This window comes from Lithobates pipiens, unplaced genomic scaffold (genome assembly GCF_037356315.1).
Source record: "Lithobates pipiens isolate NorthernLeopardFrog02 unplaced genomic scaffold, aLitPip1_a1.2 Scaffold_24, whole genome shotgun sequence".
NCBI classification, from domain to species: Eukaryota; Metazoa; Chordata; class Amphibia; order Anura; family Ranidae; genus Lithobates; species Lithobates pipiens.
In genome coordinates this window covers 12,255,815-12,274,809 of record NW_027507786.1, presented here as the reverse complement: position 1 = coordinate 12,274,809, position 18,995 = coordinate 12,255,815, and the positions used below count along the sequence as shown (strand labels likewise).

The window sequence follows — 18,995 nt, the reverse complement described above, 5'->3', positions numbered from 1 at the left end:
TCCATAAGTTCACAAAGTGAACTGTTAAATCATTCATTATTTTTGCAATTTGTTTCCTTAAATTCAATTTGTTTAGGTTTATTTTATTATTTAAAATTCATAATTTGACCTTTTATCATTAAAGGAAATTTTTGTTTTTTTAAAGGAAACACATAATGATTTTTACTTAGATTTGGGCTTATTTTTTTTTTTTTAGCTAAAGTTAGTTGTTTAAATAATTTATATTTAAATACATTTTTAGCATTAAAGTAACTTTTCCCTAACAGAAATTATAATCGTTTGGGTTTTATATCTAAAGTCAATTTTGCTTTAATATTTTATATTTAAATACATTTTTATCATTAAAGTAACTTTTCTTAAGGGAACTTATAATGGTTTGGAATTATTTATGTTACATTTTCTTTTAAATAATATCCACAAGTTCATAAAGTGGACTTTTACATCATTCATTATATTTGCAATTTGTTTCCTTAAATTCAATTTGTTTAGGTTTATTTTATTATTTAAAGTTCATAATTTGACCTTTTATCATTAAAGGAAATTTTTGTTTTTTAAAGGAAACACATAATGATTTTTAGTTGGATTTGGGCTTAATTATTTTTTTTTTTATCTAAAGTTAGTTGTTTCAATAATTTATATTTAAATACATACATTTGGAAAAAAAAACATTTTTTTTTACTTTTTGCTATAATAAATATCCCAATTAAAAAAAAAAAATTCTTCTACAAATATTCTTCTACATATTTTTTTATAAAAAAAAAAAAAAAACGCAATAATTGTATATTGCGCAAATAGCATCTACAAACAAGGGGATATATTTATGGCATTTTTATTATTGATTTTTTATTTTTTTTTACTAGTAATGTCGGCGATCATCCATAGCATCTACAAACAAGGGGATATATTTATGGCATTTTTATTATTGATTTTTTTTTTTTTTTTTTACTAGTAATGTCAGCGATCAGCCACAGCATCTACAAAATAGGGGAAATATTTATGGCATTTTTATTATTGATTTATTTATCTTTTTACTAGTAATGGCGGTGATCACCCATAGCGTCTACAAAATAGGGGATATATTTATGGCATTTTTATTATTGATTTTTTTTTTTTTACTAGTAATGGCACTGTTTTTTAGCGCAACTGCGATATTGCGGGGGGGGACAGATCGGACACTTTTGACACTTTGGCAATGTCACTGGCAGGGAAGGGGTTAACACTAGGGGGCGATCAAGGGGTTAAGTGTTCCCTAGGAAGTTGTTTCCAACGGTGGGGGGGGCTTACTGAAGGAGGAGCGAGATCGCTGTTCCTAATCTCCAGGAACAGCAGATCTCTGCTCCCCTGACAGAACGGGTCATCTGTTTGTTTACATTGACAGATCCCTGTTCTGGGTCTCTACGGGTCGCCGGCCGACATCGCGGCTGCCGGCCACGCCCTTCGGCTCCAGCGACGTGCCGTGCGTGCACCTGCTATTGCTTTTAAAGAGGCTGACCAATTTGCGCAGCCGTGCCAATATAATGACGGCGGCTTCTCCGCAAGCGGTTAAATATCGTGTTGCCCAAAAAATGAGCAGGAGCTTCTTTTGGGGGGGGCGACAAACACGCAAAGGGCAGCCCATTGAGGAGAAAGGGCTGCCCTACAGGCGACATGCGGAATCGAGTGAAAATCGCCCACAGAATTTGCGAGCTGGAATGGGAGTTTACAAAATCTGAACAAAACTCTGGATAGCCGCACTCCGGATTGAGTAAAAAGTAAAGTGCCTTTATTTCTTCAAATGCAAATGCAAAAACTCCATTGAACAACACATCACAGCAAAGGGGAACAAAAAATAGAACAAGGTTTCTGACGCATTTCACGCTACAAACAGCGCTTACTCATAGCTGGAATGGGAGTTCCCGATACGTGAAATCATTGGGGTCTAAGGTGCATGCTGTTTGGCAGCCTGTGTAAACTGACTAATCCAAACATGTGAGACAGATTTAAGGTGTTCAGCAGCCATTGAGCATATCACTATATGTATATCCCCTTTAAAAGAAAAAAAGAAAGGAAACACCAAGAACGGGTAAATGTGCAGAATGCATTTACATTTTTTCCCCTTAATCCTCCTTCTCATTAAAAATGATGCTGGTTAATTTGCTGTATAATGATTGGTTAAACAATGTTTCGATTTTTTTTTTATACATGAACTGGCTGATTGTTAATGACTTGTATATTGTTCATTACAATTTATATAGATATCCTCCTGAAGAAGCGGATGATCCGCGAAACTAGTAGAGGAGACCTTTGTACGCCACCAGAACTGAACTCTTCTATGAGTATCTGTATATGCTAAATGCTCTGGGGTGTATTATGATTTTATTCATGATGCTTTGTATTTTGTTCTTTTTTTCTTCGTATTTATTAAACAGTTGTTCATTTATTATTATTATCTCTTTTTTTTCTACATATAACAGTACCGGTATAGTCCAAACATTTTATCTACTGGTCTGGGTTGGTTTTAGGAAGTTAGCGTGAACAGCTACTCCAATACCCCCACACCAAACCCCTTGATCTCTGGTTAATTTGCTGTTTTGATGACATCCTCAGGGCCATCTTTAAGGCAGGGCAAAAGGGGCAGCTGCCCTGGGCCCTGTCATTGTTGGGGGGGCCCAAAACTGCTGCCTCATACTTGCCAACTATCCAGGTTTAAATTCCCTTGAAGTTTTATTCCTGTGCTGTGTCCCAATATCTCAGTGTGCAGTGCTGGTACTAATGCTGCCCAGCTCTGCCCTATTGTTGTGTGCAGATGACTCACCTGCAGACCCTGTGTTTACATGTAAATAACTGCCATTCGTATGTAAATAGCGGCGACAATACTAAGTAAAAAGCTGCGGCCGGCGGCATTGATATGCAAATAAAGGTGGCATTCCTGTGTATATCATGCTCCCCTGCTCTGAGGAGGTGATGTGCTGTAGCCTCTAGCAACTAATCAGTGAGCGGTAATGTGTGCTGTAACCTCTAGCAACTAATCAGTGAGCGGTAATGTGTGCTGTAACCTCTAGCAGCTACTCAGTGAGCCGTAATGTGTGCTGTAACCTCTAGCAACTAGTCAGTGAGCGGTAATGTGTGCTGTAACCTCTAGCAACTACTCAGTGAGCCGTAATGTGTGCTGTAACCTCTAGCAACTAATCAGTGAGCCGTAATGTGTGCTGTAACCTCTAGCAACTACTCAGTGAGCCGTAATGTGTGCTGTAACCTCTAGCAACTAGTCAGTGAGCCGTAATGTGTGCTGTAACCTCTAGCAACTACTCAGTGAGCCGTAATGTGTGCTGTAACCTCTAGCAACTAATCAGTGAGCCGTAATGTGTGCTGTAACCTCTAGCAACTAGTCAGTGAGCCGTAATGTGTGCTGTAACCTCTAGCAACTAGTCAGTGAGCCGTAATGTGTGCTGTAACCTCTAGCAACTAATCAGTGAGCCGTAATGCGTGCTGTAACCTCTAGCAACTACTCAGTGAGCCGTAATGTGTGCTGTAACCTCTAGCAACTAATCAGTGAGCCGTAATGTGTGCTGTAACCTCTAGCAACTAGTCAGTAAGCAGTAATGATATGCTATAACTGCTGGCAACCAATCACAATTGCTGCCTGATCTGATACAGAAAACTGATTTTAAGTCTAGCTGCTATTTATTGTATGTCTCAGAGTAGGTGCAGAGGGAAATTGCATGGGTGGGGGGGCCCCAAGAAAATTTTTGCCCGGGGTCCAATCAATATTAAAGACGGCCCTGGACATCCTGCATAACTGATAAATAATATTGTAAGATTAGGCCATAAAAATTACTAAAATACAAAATCAGATTCCATAAAAATTTTACAAAAAAGAAGCAAAGCACTCTGCTAAAAGCACGGCACCCAGAGCAACCAATCATCTCTTGCGGAAAAATAATAGGTTATGTTCTTCAGCAAAAGAAAATGTTACAACTTTCATTATTTTATCAACGGCTTGTTTGTAGCCGATCTACTTAAAAGTGGTTTTAAATTGTTGTAAAGTTCCTCCAAATACAACACGTGATATAATTTAATACCAAGGATATTGCACTAAGAATACTTACAGGGAATGCAAGGTATTGTATTGACGTCCAGATGGTATCCTTTGTAAATATCAAAAGTATTCATATCATTGCACTAAAGCGTAAGTTCCTTAGGTTTATATAGTCCCATAATAATACATTTCTCATAACACCAGTGACCATATGGTGTTATGAGAAATGTCTTATGATGTGACTATATAAATCTCAGGAACCTATGCATAGCGCAAATACATCAATGCGTCTGATATTTATGAAGGATACCATCTGGAATGCAAAATACCAATATAGTATTTTTTGGGTCTAAATAAAAATGAAGTATTTTTGGTGAATATAGAGATTGTCACTAAAGGATATCTCTATTGGGGGGATACAATTCTTTTTATAGAATATAAATATGATACATTTCCTAATTACCAGGAAAAAAAAAAAAAACAAGATCAATCATTTTTTTTAAAGTGTATTTTTTTTTTAGTCCTTGTACAAATAAATAATGAATATATGTGCAAACCCATTGCACAATCCATTTAGCGTTTTCTATAAATTAACTGATTGTGCTTTTTATCATGGCCTATACCAGGGAGGTCGAACCTTGGCACCCCAGATGTTTTGGAACTACATTTCCCATGGTGCTCTGCAGTGTAGGTGAGCATCATGGGAAATGTAGTTCCAAAACATCTGGGGTGCCGAGGTTCGCCATCACTGTTTTGGAACTACATTTCCCATGATATTCATGCACTCTGCAGTGTAGTTGAGCATCATGGGAAATGTAGTTCCAAAACATCTGGGGTGCCAAGGTCCGCCATCACTGTTTTGGAACTACATTTCCCATGATGCTCATGCACTCTGCAGTGTAGTGGAGCATCATTGGAAATGTAGTTCCAAAACATCTGGGGTGCCAAGGTTCCTCATCACTGTTTTGGAACTACATTTCCCATGATGCTCTGAAGTGTAGGTGAGCATTATGGGAAATGTAGTTCCAAAACATCTGGGGTGCCGAGGTCCGCCATCACTGTTTTGGAACTATATTTCCCATGATGCTCATGCGCTCTGCAGTGTAGTGGAGCATCATGGGAAATGTAGTTCCAAAACATCTGGGGTGCCAAGGTTCACCATCACTGTTTTGGAACTACATTTCCCATGATGCTCATGCACTCTGCATTGTAGTGGAGCATCATAGGAAATGTAGTTCCAAAACATCTGGGGTTCCAAGGTTCACCATCGCCGGCCTATACTATTGAACCTATTCATTCTATCATAAAATATCTCAGATACTTTGGGGAAAAAGCCATTTTGGCTGAGGTGGTGTTCCTGCCGAGAGTTCATTGCGTTTCCCACATGTTGACCACTTATATACTAGCATAGGCTTCAGGGGTTCCTATAATCTCCTTACCCAACATTTAGAGTTTATGTTTATCTGGGTGGTTATTGGCAGGCAAAGACTGCGGAGGATTTTTGTGCAGAGAAAAAATGTTGGCCCCTTGTTGACCTTCATATCTGTGAAATCTTCCCTTTCGTCATGGGATCACCTGGACAGGCTTTGTCTCCCTCACAAACTCATGCTCCTACGGTCTTTTGTACCTACAGGTTCATTCTGCTGATTATATTACCTCCTATAACCAGTAAACCCAGCCCTAGCATTTGAAGACAAACTCCAGAGCATCATGTGCTTTATGCTCTTTGCCCCCCCCCCCCCTCCCCATTCTAAGATCTTTGGACCCAATGCCCTTGCACCCTTAGCACCTGTCTAAACAATTATAACTGGCTGAGGAACAGTCTACAGAGGGCAGACCTGCTTGAAGACCTGGACCCAACATACTTTCACTCTTAGCACGTGTCCAAATAATTATGGCTGGCTGAAGAACATTGCACAGAGAGCAGAAGAGCTGGAAGACTTGCACCCAACATTCTTGCACCCTTAACACCTGCCCAAATAATTATGTCTGGCTGAAGTACGGTGCACAGAGGGCAAAATAGTTTAAAGACCTGAACTGTGCAGGTGATGGTCTCTGGATTGAGGCCACAGAGGTTATTGCAAAGCACATTGTTACAATTCAATGGCCTTGATCCTGGAGTTCTTCTTAACGTGATTAATTATCCTTATTTTTTGTAGAGAAGTTCAGATGATCAGCGATGGAAAAAAAGACATTTCCATCTTGGCCACCCATCCTTTTTGGGTTTCGACCACTTGGGCTGTTGTGTGCTAGCACAGTCAGCTTGTGAGCTATGGAGTCAGCTACATACACAACAGCAAGTGAGGTCCCTATCAAAATCGGGTTCAGTTTCTCTCCCCTGTTTCCTTATCTATCTAATGCATATCATAAATGGACACCCACCAAAAGAGCTTACGCGGCCTCAAACCTCCTTCCTTAATGGTCGCTGGATCCCACAATGCTACCTACATTCACATAGATTAGATCACCATATTTTTTTTCTTGTAGGACCTTCTTTCTGACCTGGCAAATACGGGTGGTGCCATCAATGCTGTGCAAACGTCAGAAAACCTGCCGCTCGTAGCTGATGACGTCTGTTCCTAGGGTAAGCATGATATCTACTAGCTCCTGTTAACTCTCGCCATGATAAATCCAAGACATTTGATATTGAACAATTTCCTGCAGTTACAACTAAAGCCTGAATCATATGTATTTAACCTTTAAGATGGATCTCTATGACACATGCACAATTCATGACGCAGTTGTTATTATCAGTACTATAATTATGAGCCAAATTAATCTCAATTAAATCAGTGTTGTAGGTCTTTTACATATTTGCATAGTTTTCTTGAAATCGAATATATATATATATATATATATATATATATATATATATATATAGTTTATGGTAACCATAATGCAATTGCTTTCACAGAGTAACCACTACAGAAGTGGCAAACCCATCGTCCATTGTGGCATTCTCTGTCAACATGGTTATGCAATAGTTTGTTTGCTTACCTGTTTCCATGGGTTCATCTAGAGACCAGCCGACCCTCACCTGTCTGCTTTTGTAATCCATCCTCTGGCATGGCTCCACCCTAGCTCCTATCAGGGAGCTCTATATTAACCTGTGCACTGCAGGCCAACCCTGCTGATCAACCTTTGTGTGTTAGCTTCCTGTTACCTGCCGTGTGCTCTTCTGTTGTTCCGTTACCGACTTTGGCGTGTCCTTGACTATCCCTGTTTGCCTGTGATCCTGACCTTTTGGCATGTCCCTGACTATTCCTGTCTGCTTGTGGCCCCGACCTTGGCTTTGTCTCTCATCATCCCTATCCTCCTGTTGCCTACTGTGGGTGTGAGCTGGGGGACCCTGGGGAGTCGCGACCTGGAGCCAGTTGCAGCCAAGTCCATCCTCACCACTAGAGGCGCTGGTGAACACCTGCTGGCTCTTAGACTCCGCACCCCAGGGAATCTTACGCTCTAACCCCAGTGGGATCTGTCTCCCGTCCGCAGCAGTCAGCCGTAGGGTCCACAACCTTGCGGTGCACTCCTGATCCCTACGGTGTGCATCTGTCACCTCGCCTCAAGGTGACCTGACATTCTCCTAATTACAATTACAATTCTATTCTAAAGCATTCGAATTTATGTTATTTTTTTTTTGTCTTTTCCTTGTTTTTGAATGGCACAAATGAGCCAGGACAAGAATACTGTATTGTTATATATGCTAAATAAAGGTAATAAGTAACACAATTGCTGCTGATCCATTAAGCTGCAGTATCACTTCAATTAGAACTATTGCCCCTCCCATTTAAAAAAAAATAATACATTTTGCAGCACAACATGTACAACACTAAAATTACAGAAAAGCCCAACAAATATCTATTGGCCCTGGCAGGTAAGTCTACCTAATGTGGCTCCCTGTGATGTGGTGGCAACAATGCTGCACTGCTCCAGAGTTCAGAGCAGAGTTGTCACCCCCATAAAATAGGCTTTGCCTGCTTGCACTATAGTGGAAGGGGAGGATATTGTAGGGGACGTGTCTATCAGTATTATCATTTCTAGTCAACAAGCCTGTAGCTTGTCAATCAGCACCTTGCCACACCTAGTCCCGCCCATTACTTTCTCCATGGGCAGCACTGCTTTGGTTGCTGAAACCCTCCCATTGTGAGCTGCAGTGTCTGTGAGGAGGAGCATGTGAGACACAATAGAAGGAGGATTTGGCTCAGTAAGGGAAGGTATCTTCCCTTACTGAGGGAGTACATCTTATAGTAACCCAGATAGCAAGGATAACTTGCCACAAATTTGTGGCAGTGTTGAATTGCAAGTCTTGTTAACTTGCTGTACATTTTCACTGGCAGGATGTACACTTGCAGAGCACTTGAAGCACAAGTTCTAGTTGACACTTTTCCAATTTTTAGCAAATTTGTGTGGCAAGTCTCTAGCAAGAGCAAAGTTGCAGGGGTGAGTCTACAGCAAGAGCTCTGCGAATGACAGTCACCCCTGTGGTGGGATGACTATTGCACAACATAACCGAACCAGAACTTGCAGCAGACTTGCAGAATGTTTGCAGAATGGTCGCAAAGAAAGTTGATCTGGAGTCATGCAATGCGGATTTGCTGCGATTGTGCAACAAACCTGTGAAGCCTGGCAAGTCTAGCAATAGCTTAGCAAGTCGTTTTCAAACTTGCAGCTCAATTGCTTGCTATCTGAGAACTGGGTTTGGGACTTCTTCAGACTGTCATAAAGGAGTTTGTTTAGTACTTTAAAGCTATTTTCCAGCGGAAAAGCATAATGCCGCATACACACGACCAGACTCTTTGACAGCAAAGGTTCCGACGGAACGAGTCCGTCGGACAATTCGATCGTGTGGGCTCCATCAGACCGTTGCTTGCCAAAAATCCAGCAGACTTTAGAAATAGAACATGTTTTAAATCTTTCCACCAGAACTCCGCCGGACCGAGAAATCCATTCGTGTGTGTGCTAGTCCGACGGACAAAAACCAACGCTAGGGCAGCTATTGGCTACACTGGCTATGAACTTCCTTATTCTAGTCCAGTCATACGTCATCACGTTCGAATCCGTCGGACTTTGGTGTGATTGTGTGCGGCCAAGTCTGTTCATTCGGAAAGTCCGTCGGAACTCCGCCGAAAGTCAGTCGGAAAGACCGTCGTACCTAGTCCCTCGAAAAGTCCGGTTGTGTGTACGCGGCATTAGAGATTCTGTCAGAGCACCAGACCAAACACAGTACATTTTAAGCACATTTTCTAAAGCCTTAAATGCTATTGCAGTTGGAAGTATCAGGGCCAATAAATTTATCTTCAGAATCCATTTTTTGTTTGCTATCTGAGGACTTTGACTGACCCACTTAGCTTTGCCTCAATAAGAATCCTCCTCCAAGCAACATCTGATATTCTAAAACTATACAAGTGACTTCCAATCACAATAGTGATTGGTCTGTAAGGGCTCCCATTACAGCTGTTGTAAAAAGGATGTCACTGCCCAAGCTCTCAGCAAAAAGGCATAGGAATGTCTCTCAATGACCACAATAGATTTTGCACCAATATCAGGTCATCTCCCCACTACCTAGGACAGGGGTTGTCCACTTTCAAGATATCGGAGTTCCTCAAATGTGGGCCATTACTCTACCAAGGGTTTTCCACATAATATATATTTTATGTAGTGCTACTGAAGACAGTCAAAGATTGCAGACATGCTACAGTAGATGACTCCAGAATAACATACTCAGAGACGCTGGGAAATTTTAGAATTGCAAATGTGGTCAGATGAAGGAAAACTTCACACGCACTCAATAGTGCTGGCGACACGGTTCCCACACAGCAAGCCTTCCTTCAATGGGCACCCAACTTTAGATCAAACCATAAAAACACTGCCAGACCAACGTTGGATAAAATAATTTAAGATCATATTAATGGTTGGTTAAAAAAAAACGAAAATGTGGTGGATGCTTATATATGGCTTTTTTTAGCAACAATTAAAATTATCTTTGAATCTTTGATCCAGTTTTGGTCTGTTGCTCCCTTCTGTATGTCTATGGTTTAAACTACTGGGGATAGTCAGGTTTTAGGGACATGCTACAGGTGTGCTTGGGACCATATTACACAAGATTGGTAGATATTGCTGCAATTACAACCCCTTTACAGTTCAGTGCCCCCACTACTGACTACTGGGGTCTGAGGGTTGCATAACAAGTACCAAATTATAGAAGGTTGGAACCTTTGATCCAGTTTTAGTCTGGTGCGCCTTTCTGTATCTCTATGGTTTAAGCTACAGGAGATGGTCAGATTTTGGGGACATGATACAGGTGTGCTTGGGAACATGTTACACAAGACTGTTAGAGATTGCCGCCATTACAACCCTTTTACAGTTCAATGCTCCCATTACTGACTGCTGGGGTTCAAGGGCTACATAACAAGCACCAAAGTATAGAAGGTAGGAATCTTTGATCCAGTTTTGGTCTGGTGCTCCTTTTTGTATCTCTATGGTTTAAGCTACAGGAGATGGTCAGATTTTGGGGACATGATACAGGTGTGCTTGGGAATATGTTACACAAGACTGTTAGAGATTATCGCCATTCCAACCCTTTTACAGTACAATGCTCCCATAACTGACAGCTAGGGTCCAAGGGCTACATAACAAGCACCAAAGTACAGAAGGTAGGAATCTTTGATCCAGGTTTGGTCTGGTGCTCCTTTCTGTATCTCTATGGTTTAAGCCACAAGAGATGGTAGGGTTTTGGGGACATGCTACAGGTGTGTTTGGGAACATGTTATATGAGACCGGTAGAGATTGCCGCCATTACAATCCCTTTACAGTTCAATGCTCCCATTACTGCCTACTGAGGTCCAAGGGCTGCATAACAAGCACCAAAGTATAGAACGGGGTAGGGAACCTCCGCATTCCAGCTGTTTTGAAACTACAAGTCCCATGAGACATTGCAAGACCCTAACAATCACAGGCATGACTCAGAGGCAGAGGCATGCTAGGATTTGTAGTTTCAAAACAGCTGGTATAGAAGGTTGTAAGCTTTGATATAGTTTTGGTCTGGTGTTCCTTTCCTTATCTCTATGGTTTAGACAACAAGATGGTTGGGTTTTGGGGACATGCTACAGGTGTGTTTGGGAACATGTTACACGAGGCTGGTAGAGATTGCCGCCATTATGGTTCAATGCTTCCACTACTGACTGCTGGGGTCTGAGGGCTGCATATCAAATAGCAAAGGAGAGAAGGTTGGGCACAATTGACCTAGGGGGAGGCACATTTAGGGTAACTGACTGCATGAAGACCAAACATTGAAGAAATTGATGCCTTTATATTTTACCTCTCCCAAGTTTCTTAAAGAGATTAGCAATCTCTATTGGCCAACTAAAAAATCAATTTTACTATTTGTGCATTAAAAGAGACTGCGACTATTACCACCCCTTTACAGTTCAACGCACCCACTATTGACTGCTGATGTCTGAGGGTTGCATAACACGTACCAAAGTATAGAAGATTGGAATCTTTCATAGAGTTTTGGTCTGGTGACCCTTTATGATACTCTATCGTTTAAGCTGGTAGATAAGCTGATCAGGTTTTGGGCTACAGGTGTGCTTGGGAACATGTTACACAAGACTGGTATAGATTGCCGCCATTACAATCCCTTTACAGTTCAATGCTCCCATTACTGCCTACTGAAGTCCAAGGGCTACATAACAAGCACCAAAGTATAGAACGGGGTAGGGAACCTCCGCATTCCAGCTGTTTTGAAACACCAAGTTCCATGAGACATTGCAAGACCCTAACAATCACAGGCATGACTCAGAGGCAGAGGCATGCTAGGATTTGTAGTTTCAAAACAGCTGGTATAGAAGGTTGTAAGCTTTGATATAGTTTTGGTCTGGGGTTCCTTTCCTTATCTCTATGGTTTAGACAACAAGAGATGGTCGGGTTTTGGGGACATGCTACAGGTGTGTTTGGGAACATGTTACACGAGGCTGGTAGAGATTGCCGCCATTATGGTTCAATGCTTCCACTACTGACTGCTGGGGTCTGAGGGCTGCATATCAAATAGCAAAGGAGAGAAGGTTGGGCATAAGTGACCTAGGGGGAGGCACATTTAGGGTAACTGACTGCATGAAGACCAAATCTTGAAGAAATTGATGCCTTTATATTTTACCTCTCCCAAGTTTCTTAAAGAGATTAGCAATCTTTATTGGCCAACTAAAAAATAAATTTTACTATTTGTGCATTAAAAGAGACTGAGACTATTACCACCCCTTTACAGTTCAATGCACCCACTATTGACTGCTGATGTCTGAGGGTTGCATAACACGCACCAAAGTATAGAAGGTTGGAATCTTTCATAGAGTTTTGGTCTGGTGACCCTTTCTGATACTCTATCGTTTAAGCTGGTAGATAAGCTGGTCAGGTTTTGGGCTACAGGTGTGCTTGGGAACATCTTACACAAGACTGGTATAGATTGCTGCCATTACAACCCCTTTAAAGTTCAGTGCTCCCACTACTGACTGCTGGGGTCTGAGGGCTGCATAACAAAGGAGAGAAGGTTGGGCACCAGTTACCTAGGGGGAGGCACATTTAGGAAGACCAAATCTTGAAGAAATTGGCACCTTTATATTTTACCTCTCCCAAGTTCCTTAAAGGGATTAGCAAATCTCTATGATCCAACTAGAAAAGCTCTTGTACTATATGTGCATTTAAAGTGCTTTACCTGTGTAAGTTTCTATAATCAACAGTTCCTTTCTTCCATCCTCGAAAAACCAAAAAATTATATACATACATTTTTTGGGCTTGATAGGCCATTGGATCTTGGGCTATTGAGTGATTTTTCTGTTGCCTGACCTCACAGAGGTCTAGCTACTTAGGCAAGCCTGTAAGCAACACACAACTCGTAAATCATTACAAATGATGGCTATAAGGGCTACACACAAACATAGACAAGCAGACGCGGGACCACGCAATCATGACAAGCATGCACTGGCACATATGAAAATAAAACTATAATTAAATATCTTTATATAGTCACATCAAATTTACATTATATATATTTATATGTATATATTTCAATATACTAATTTATTCTTCTAAATACCTTTGTTTTATAACCTACACATAGTTGTATTAGCTTAACATTGTGCTTTAAAATATAATTTCACACTCTTACTTGTGCTAATGGGACAATTCTATAAGTCTATTGCGTATTCATTGCACTGAACCACTGCGACCAGCTCTTTAATTCCTAGCCAGTCTGCATATTGCACTTTACTACACTAGCCAAATCACCAAAGGCCGATCCAGTCCCTATGGTTTGCTTCCTTCAGCCTGATGCTATATGTGTTGCTACAATAAGTACGACGAAGCTCAATCAAGATACATCAACACAAATCAAAAAGGATAATTTCACAAGAGCCGGGCATGCGACAAGCCACTGGACAAGTGCTCTGATCTGAGGCTACAGTCTTGCATCAAGAATATTTTTTACGCCGTCTCTTCACTGATATGCTATTTGCTCAGTAAAAGAGGGCATTGCGCTTTTCATCAGCCATTGACGCTCGTTTAAGTATGGACAGGTGACACAGCTGTGATCTGTTTTACAGACAGTCACCCAATCGAGGTGCTAAGAAACTCCAGCTTGTTGAACAAGGCAAAAAAAAAAGCACAAGGAGGGCGCTATATACAGCAGTATGTACAAAAGGTACGTCATCCGTTGCTCAATCAGAGCATGACTATTGTAGACGCCTTCTTGGCAGACTGCTCTCGAGAACTGCAGAGCCATTGAGGAGGTGAAAACAAGAATATTTACATCAGAAATGGGACCAGCTTGCAACATCTAGTTTTCCTGTTGCACGTTTTCAAATTCAAACCTATTTAATATGTTCTGGTAGAGGAATGGACATGGCTTTCTCCTAATCGAGAGAGTTAAGCATTTTCTTTGATTTGTACAGTAATAGTAATAGCCAGCAAATGCCTGTTGCTTCTATATCATTTCCAAACAAGACATGGCAGTCTAACTAAAAAAGTGATGTTTAGGACTCGGATGAACCAACTGGGCTCAGTTATCCACTGATTTTCTAAATTTCATGGGGATTGGAGCCATGAAATTTCCCTTTTGTAGTATCTGGCTTTGCTTTTGCTAACTATGGAGGTAAGGAAGTTTCTATCCCACTTGTTTTATTGTTTTGTAGGGCTATAGTTTTTCTTGAGTTTTGTTATTGAGCCAGTTTATCTGTACGTAATGCTTAGTGGAGTAACCCTAAGAAACTTGGAGTGCCAATCCAGACAATCGTCATTCAACTCCGGTGACTCCTGCTCATGGGTGCAGGCAGCTAGGGAACCCATCCATCGGCTCTGTAGCATATACTAGAAAGGGAGAAACACCGCCACCCACCAACCCAGCCTGAAAGGTGAATCAATAAGACAGCTTCAGGCTGACTCCACCCAGGCCATTCCCCTAATGCATTTTACCCCACAGTCCTCCATGATTAAGCCTCATAGGCAGATCAAAATGCATTAGGAGCCTGGGGTCAGGTTGGTGTGTGCGACGATGTTTCTTCTTTTCCGGTATATGCTTAGTGGAGTACTTCTTTAATTATGTAGAGGTTGCAACATTGGCTTGCATGGGAATTTAGTATCTCCAAAACCTAATTTCTCTCCTCTTATTCTAGTGGCTTGGTTTGGTAACAGAGAGGGAAGACCAGCCCAGAGTCCTATTTTCATGGTCAAGCTCATAAGCTCTTTCTCTTTCCTTCCAAGCCATCATTATAATATGATCCCTCAAGGTTGTTCTTAACCAGCTGTGGGACCAGGCTGAAATACCTGGTACAGCTGCAGTGCGAATGTTCCAAGAAACATCTATGAACATTGGCCAAGCCACCTCAAATGAGAAGGTTCAGACTTCTTATATGAATGCACCCATGGAAGCTTCTTTTGGAATCGTGTGGGACCAGGAGGAAATACTTGGCACAGCTCTAGTGTGAAAGTTCCAAGGGACTTCTGTGAACGTTGGCCAAGCCACCTCAAATGAGAAGGTTCAGACGTGAATGCACCCATGGAAGCTTCTTTTGGAATCCTGTGGGACCAGGAGGAAATACTTGGCACAGCTCTAGGGTGAATGTTTCAAGGAACGTCTGTGAACATTGGCCAAGCCACCTCAAAGGAGAAGGTTCAGACTTCTTATATGAATGCACCCATGGAAGCTTCTTTTGGAATCCTGTGGGACCAGGAGGAAATACTTGGCACGGCTCTAGTGTGAAAGTTCCAAGGGACTTCTGTGAACGTTAACCAAGCCACCTCAAATGAGAAGGTTCAGACGTGAATGCACCCATGGAAGCTTCTTTTGGAATCCTGTGGGACCAGGAGGAAATACTTGGCACAGCTCTAGTGTGAAAGTTCCAAGGGACTTCTGTGAACGTTGGCCAAGCCACCTCAAATGAGAAGGTTCAGACGTGAATGCACCCATGGAAGCTTCTTTTGGAATCCTGTGGGACCGGGAGGAAATACTTGGCACAGCTCTAGTGTGAAAGTTCCAAGGAACGTCTGTGAACATTGGCCAAGCCACCTCAAATAAGAAGGTTCAGACGTGAATGCACCCATGGAAGCTTCTTTGGGAACTGCCACAACCATCCAATGAAGCAGACTCAAAAGAAAGAGATTATATACTCTCATTAGGCCTAGAAAACACTTTGAAGGCACAGAAGAAGAGTTTGAGTCTTTGACCAGTCAATGTGGCTTTTAAATCTTGTCTGGCCATCTTGACTAGGACTAAAACAGTCAAATTCATGATGGTAAACACAGGATATAACAAAATAGTTTAGCTTTAAAGTTTAGTGATGGAATCCCTCACCAATTTCCATCATCAAGAGCTTTCCCATTGCTGCTATAAATATTGTTGTTCAATGTTTCAGTAGCTCCGTATGTATAAATCAGCACTTGACCTTCTCCCAACAGTAAAATACGCTATTTACAGACACATATGGCTTGGCTTGGGATTAGGAAGATGTTAATAAACATGTAATATTATACTATATATATAATATATAGACAAAGCTGGTTGCTATTGTTTTGCTCACGGAATACATTTAGAAGTTTTTATAGAAAGACGAAAGAGTGGGGGGTGGGGGGGGGGTCAATACTAAACAACACACCAAAGTACAGAATCTACTAACGGGTATACACATTGTAGCGAGTATACAAAATTAGGCACAAATTATATAATGGCTTCAGGAGGTGAAAATTGAATGCATAATGAGCATAATGGAATAAAAAGCAAAAAAGCAAATATTTATGTGATTAGAGAATGTTGAAGAGCTCCAGTTTAGAGCCAGTTCATGGAAGACGTTGGATTATCGCATGGCGTCATAAAACAACTTAACAAATTGGTTTTGTGGCACTTGCAATGCATAATGGTTTTGGAATGGTTGTCCACTGCAATTTTCCAAACGCTTTTTAAAGACTTTTTTTTTTTTATCTTGGATAGTGCGTTTTTTGTTTTTGAGATGTAACTTGTGCTTCTATCTTACGCAAATTTCTTCGCTTGAATTTAAGGTGGCCAAAAATGTGATTTGAATTCTTCATTAGCTAACTAATCAAAGTCGACTGATAATTTGATCTTTAGACTGTCAAACTCCATTTTTGTAACTGAAAGGGTGTTTGAAAAATGGGGAAATTGTTCAATTTGCATAGTCGGCAGGATAGACCCTGCAAATAGGAAAGATTGTGATAGTCATTTCAGTCAGTCATGGTTGTGTAGATAAAGAGATGTTAAAAAAAAAAAAAGATCAACAAAGAAGGTCTTAGCCCTTGTACACACGGTCGGACATTCTGCCAACCAAATCCGTTGGATTTTGTCAGACGGATTGTATCCGAAACTGCTGCATACACACGGCCGGACAAAGTTGTCGGAAACAGAACGTGATGAAGTTTTTTCGTTACGATGGGACTACGTTCAGGCTAGTAGCCAATAGCATTGGTGTAGGAATTTGATCTGAGCATGCGTGGCACTTTGTCCGATCGGAATTCTCTACACATGATCGGAGTATGTCCAATCGGACCAGTTTGTGGGAAAATATTTCCAACAAGTTGGAAAATTGGGTCCGACGGATATTCCGACGGAATCAGTCCGATGCATACCACACACAGTCGGATTATCCGACAAAACGGTCCGATAGGACACATTCCGTCGGAATCTCCGACCGTGTGTACAAGGGCTAATACAAGAACTTTTTTTTTTTTCTTGGCTTGATGGGAAGCCTTTGAGAAGTCTTCTAAAATTACTCTCAGAGGAAATGTTATTGCATAACACAACAAAGAGCACCAATGCAATAACCAATGGGAACCTTCCGTCCTGATCTTTACTTACCAACCAGGCTGACCCAAATGAACCAACCATGGAAAAGGTTCTACAATCAGTAGTCACCTATCCAGGTCAGAATTTAGTTAACTGACCTGTATGGTCAAACTCAAAGTATGGATTTTAACAGATTTGCTAAGTCATAAAACATAGTTGGTTGGTTTTTTTTTTATGGATAACTAATCCAACTCATGAAGGACAACAATGGACCCACCATATGATGACCACCTATGGGTATCATATGACTGGATTTTCCATTCCATCCCTCAATCTGACCAGATGTAAAAAGGACAGCTGGCATTTATTTTCTAACAAAATCGAATTAACAGCCCATTAAGCTTAATCTAGCAGACAGTCCATCATATATCGGGCGAGGGCGGGATGGGGGGTCTCACTTCTCTGTGAAAAGATTACAAGACACAAGAAGAAGGAAAACTCACAGAACAAAGCTATGGGATGGTAGAGGAGGTCTCAACACTCTGAAGCTCAAGGAAAACTTAACTCAACTGCCTTGAATAAGTTGCCAACCTTTCAATCTAAAAAGAGAACAAAAAGTGAATGGAATGATTCTGATGCAGGGTAGATAGTTCTGTGGAATCATCATTATTTCTACACATTTTTTTCCCCCTTATAAAATTAGACTATTTTCTGCAGCTGGACAATCATTGTCGAGGCACTGCTGATATTTGGCAGTCAAACAAAACATTATGGACACTAGAGGGAAGCAACAAGTAGCAGGGTGGTCAGTAGTATAGGCGTTTTGCTACTGCATGCAACAAGGGGTCCTACAGTATATCTAAGAGACCACCTGCACTGTTGGAGAAAGAAGTAGGGGGAGGGAGGAGGACATCACGACGAATGGGTGAGGAAGACTGTACAGCAAAGGTACAGACACCATAGATACTAGCATTGTGTTCCTAGCTCGAAATCCTTGGCGGGAAGTTTTAGTCCCAGTGAATTGGTACCCAACGGGTCGATCATGTTCTTGTAACGTTCTCCGCGATGCTTAGACAGGAACGGGCCCCAGTCCGGCTGTGGGGAACATACCAATTTAAGCCTCTGTAAAAAAAAAAAGATTGATTAGCATATATCTTTCAGTAATTTTACAAGTCTAAATTCTCATAAACCAGTACGGCACATAGTGAGCAATTAGTGAATCATAAAAGTCCTGAGAAGCACAAAGTCTGTAATAAGACTTGTGTTACTATATAGGTGAACAAAATGAGCTGCGCTAAAAACTAAAAATTAAAAATTAATCAAACACCTAAACCTAATCAAAACCTATACCAATAAACATGAAAAACAATATTGAATTGACAAAAAATGTGATTAGTAAATAGTATACATGAATACTATCATATCATCATAGAGTGAATAAAGTGTATACTAGATCTAAAATGAAATTAGTATAAATAATATAGAAAAAACCCCCACAATAATTAATGTAAATTGAAACAAAAAATAATGTGTGCTAAATCTAAACGAATAAATTTAACAAAAATAATATTCAAAAAACAATAAAGAGTTCATATGTGATGAAGAAAAAAATTTTTTTTTTTAGTCCAAAAATATTATTGATTCTTCAAACTTGATATTAGGGTGCTTGTAATATATTACAGGATCAGCTCCATG

At 40.8% G+C, this 18,995-nt stretch overlaps 1 protein-coding gene across 1 annotated transcript in view; it reads right to left on the bottom strand.

The window, feature by feature from the left end:
• Nucleotides 1-6,910: 6,910 nt before the first annotated feature.
• The window catches only part of SLC6A5 (solute carrier family 6 member 5), a 127,869-nt gene continuing 115,784 nt past the window's right edge, over nt 6,911-18,995 (bottom strand). The window contains exon 15 of the mRNA XM_077453610.1: nt 6,911-18,422. Within this exon, the coding sequence (XP_077309736.1) occupies nt 18,267-18,422 (156 nt within the window). The 3' untranslated portion in view covers nt 6,911-18,266. The remainder of the gene's footprint in view (nt 18,423-18,995) is intronic.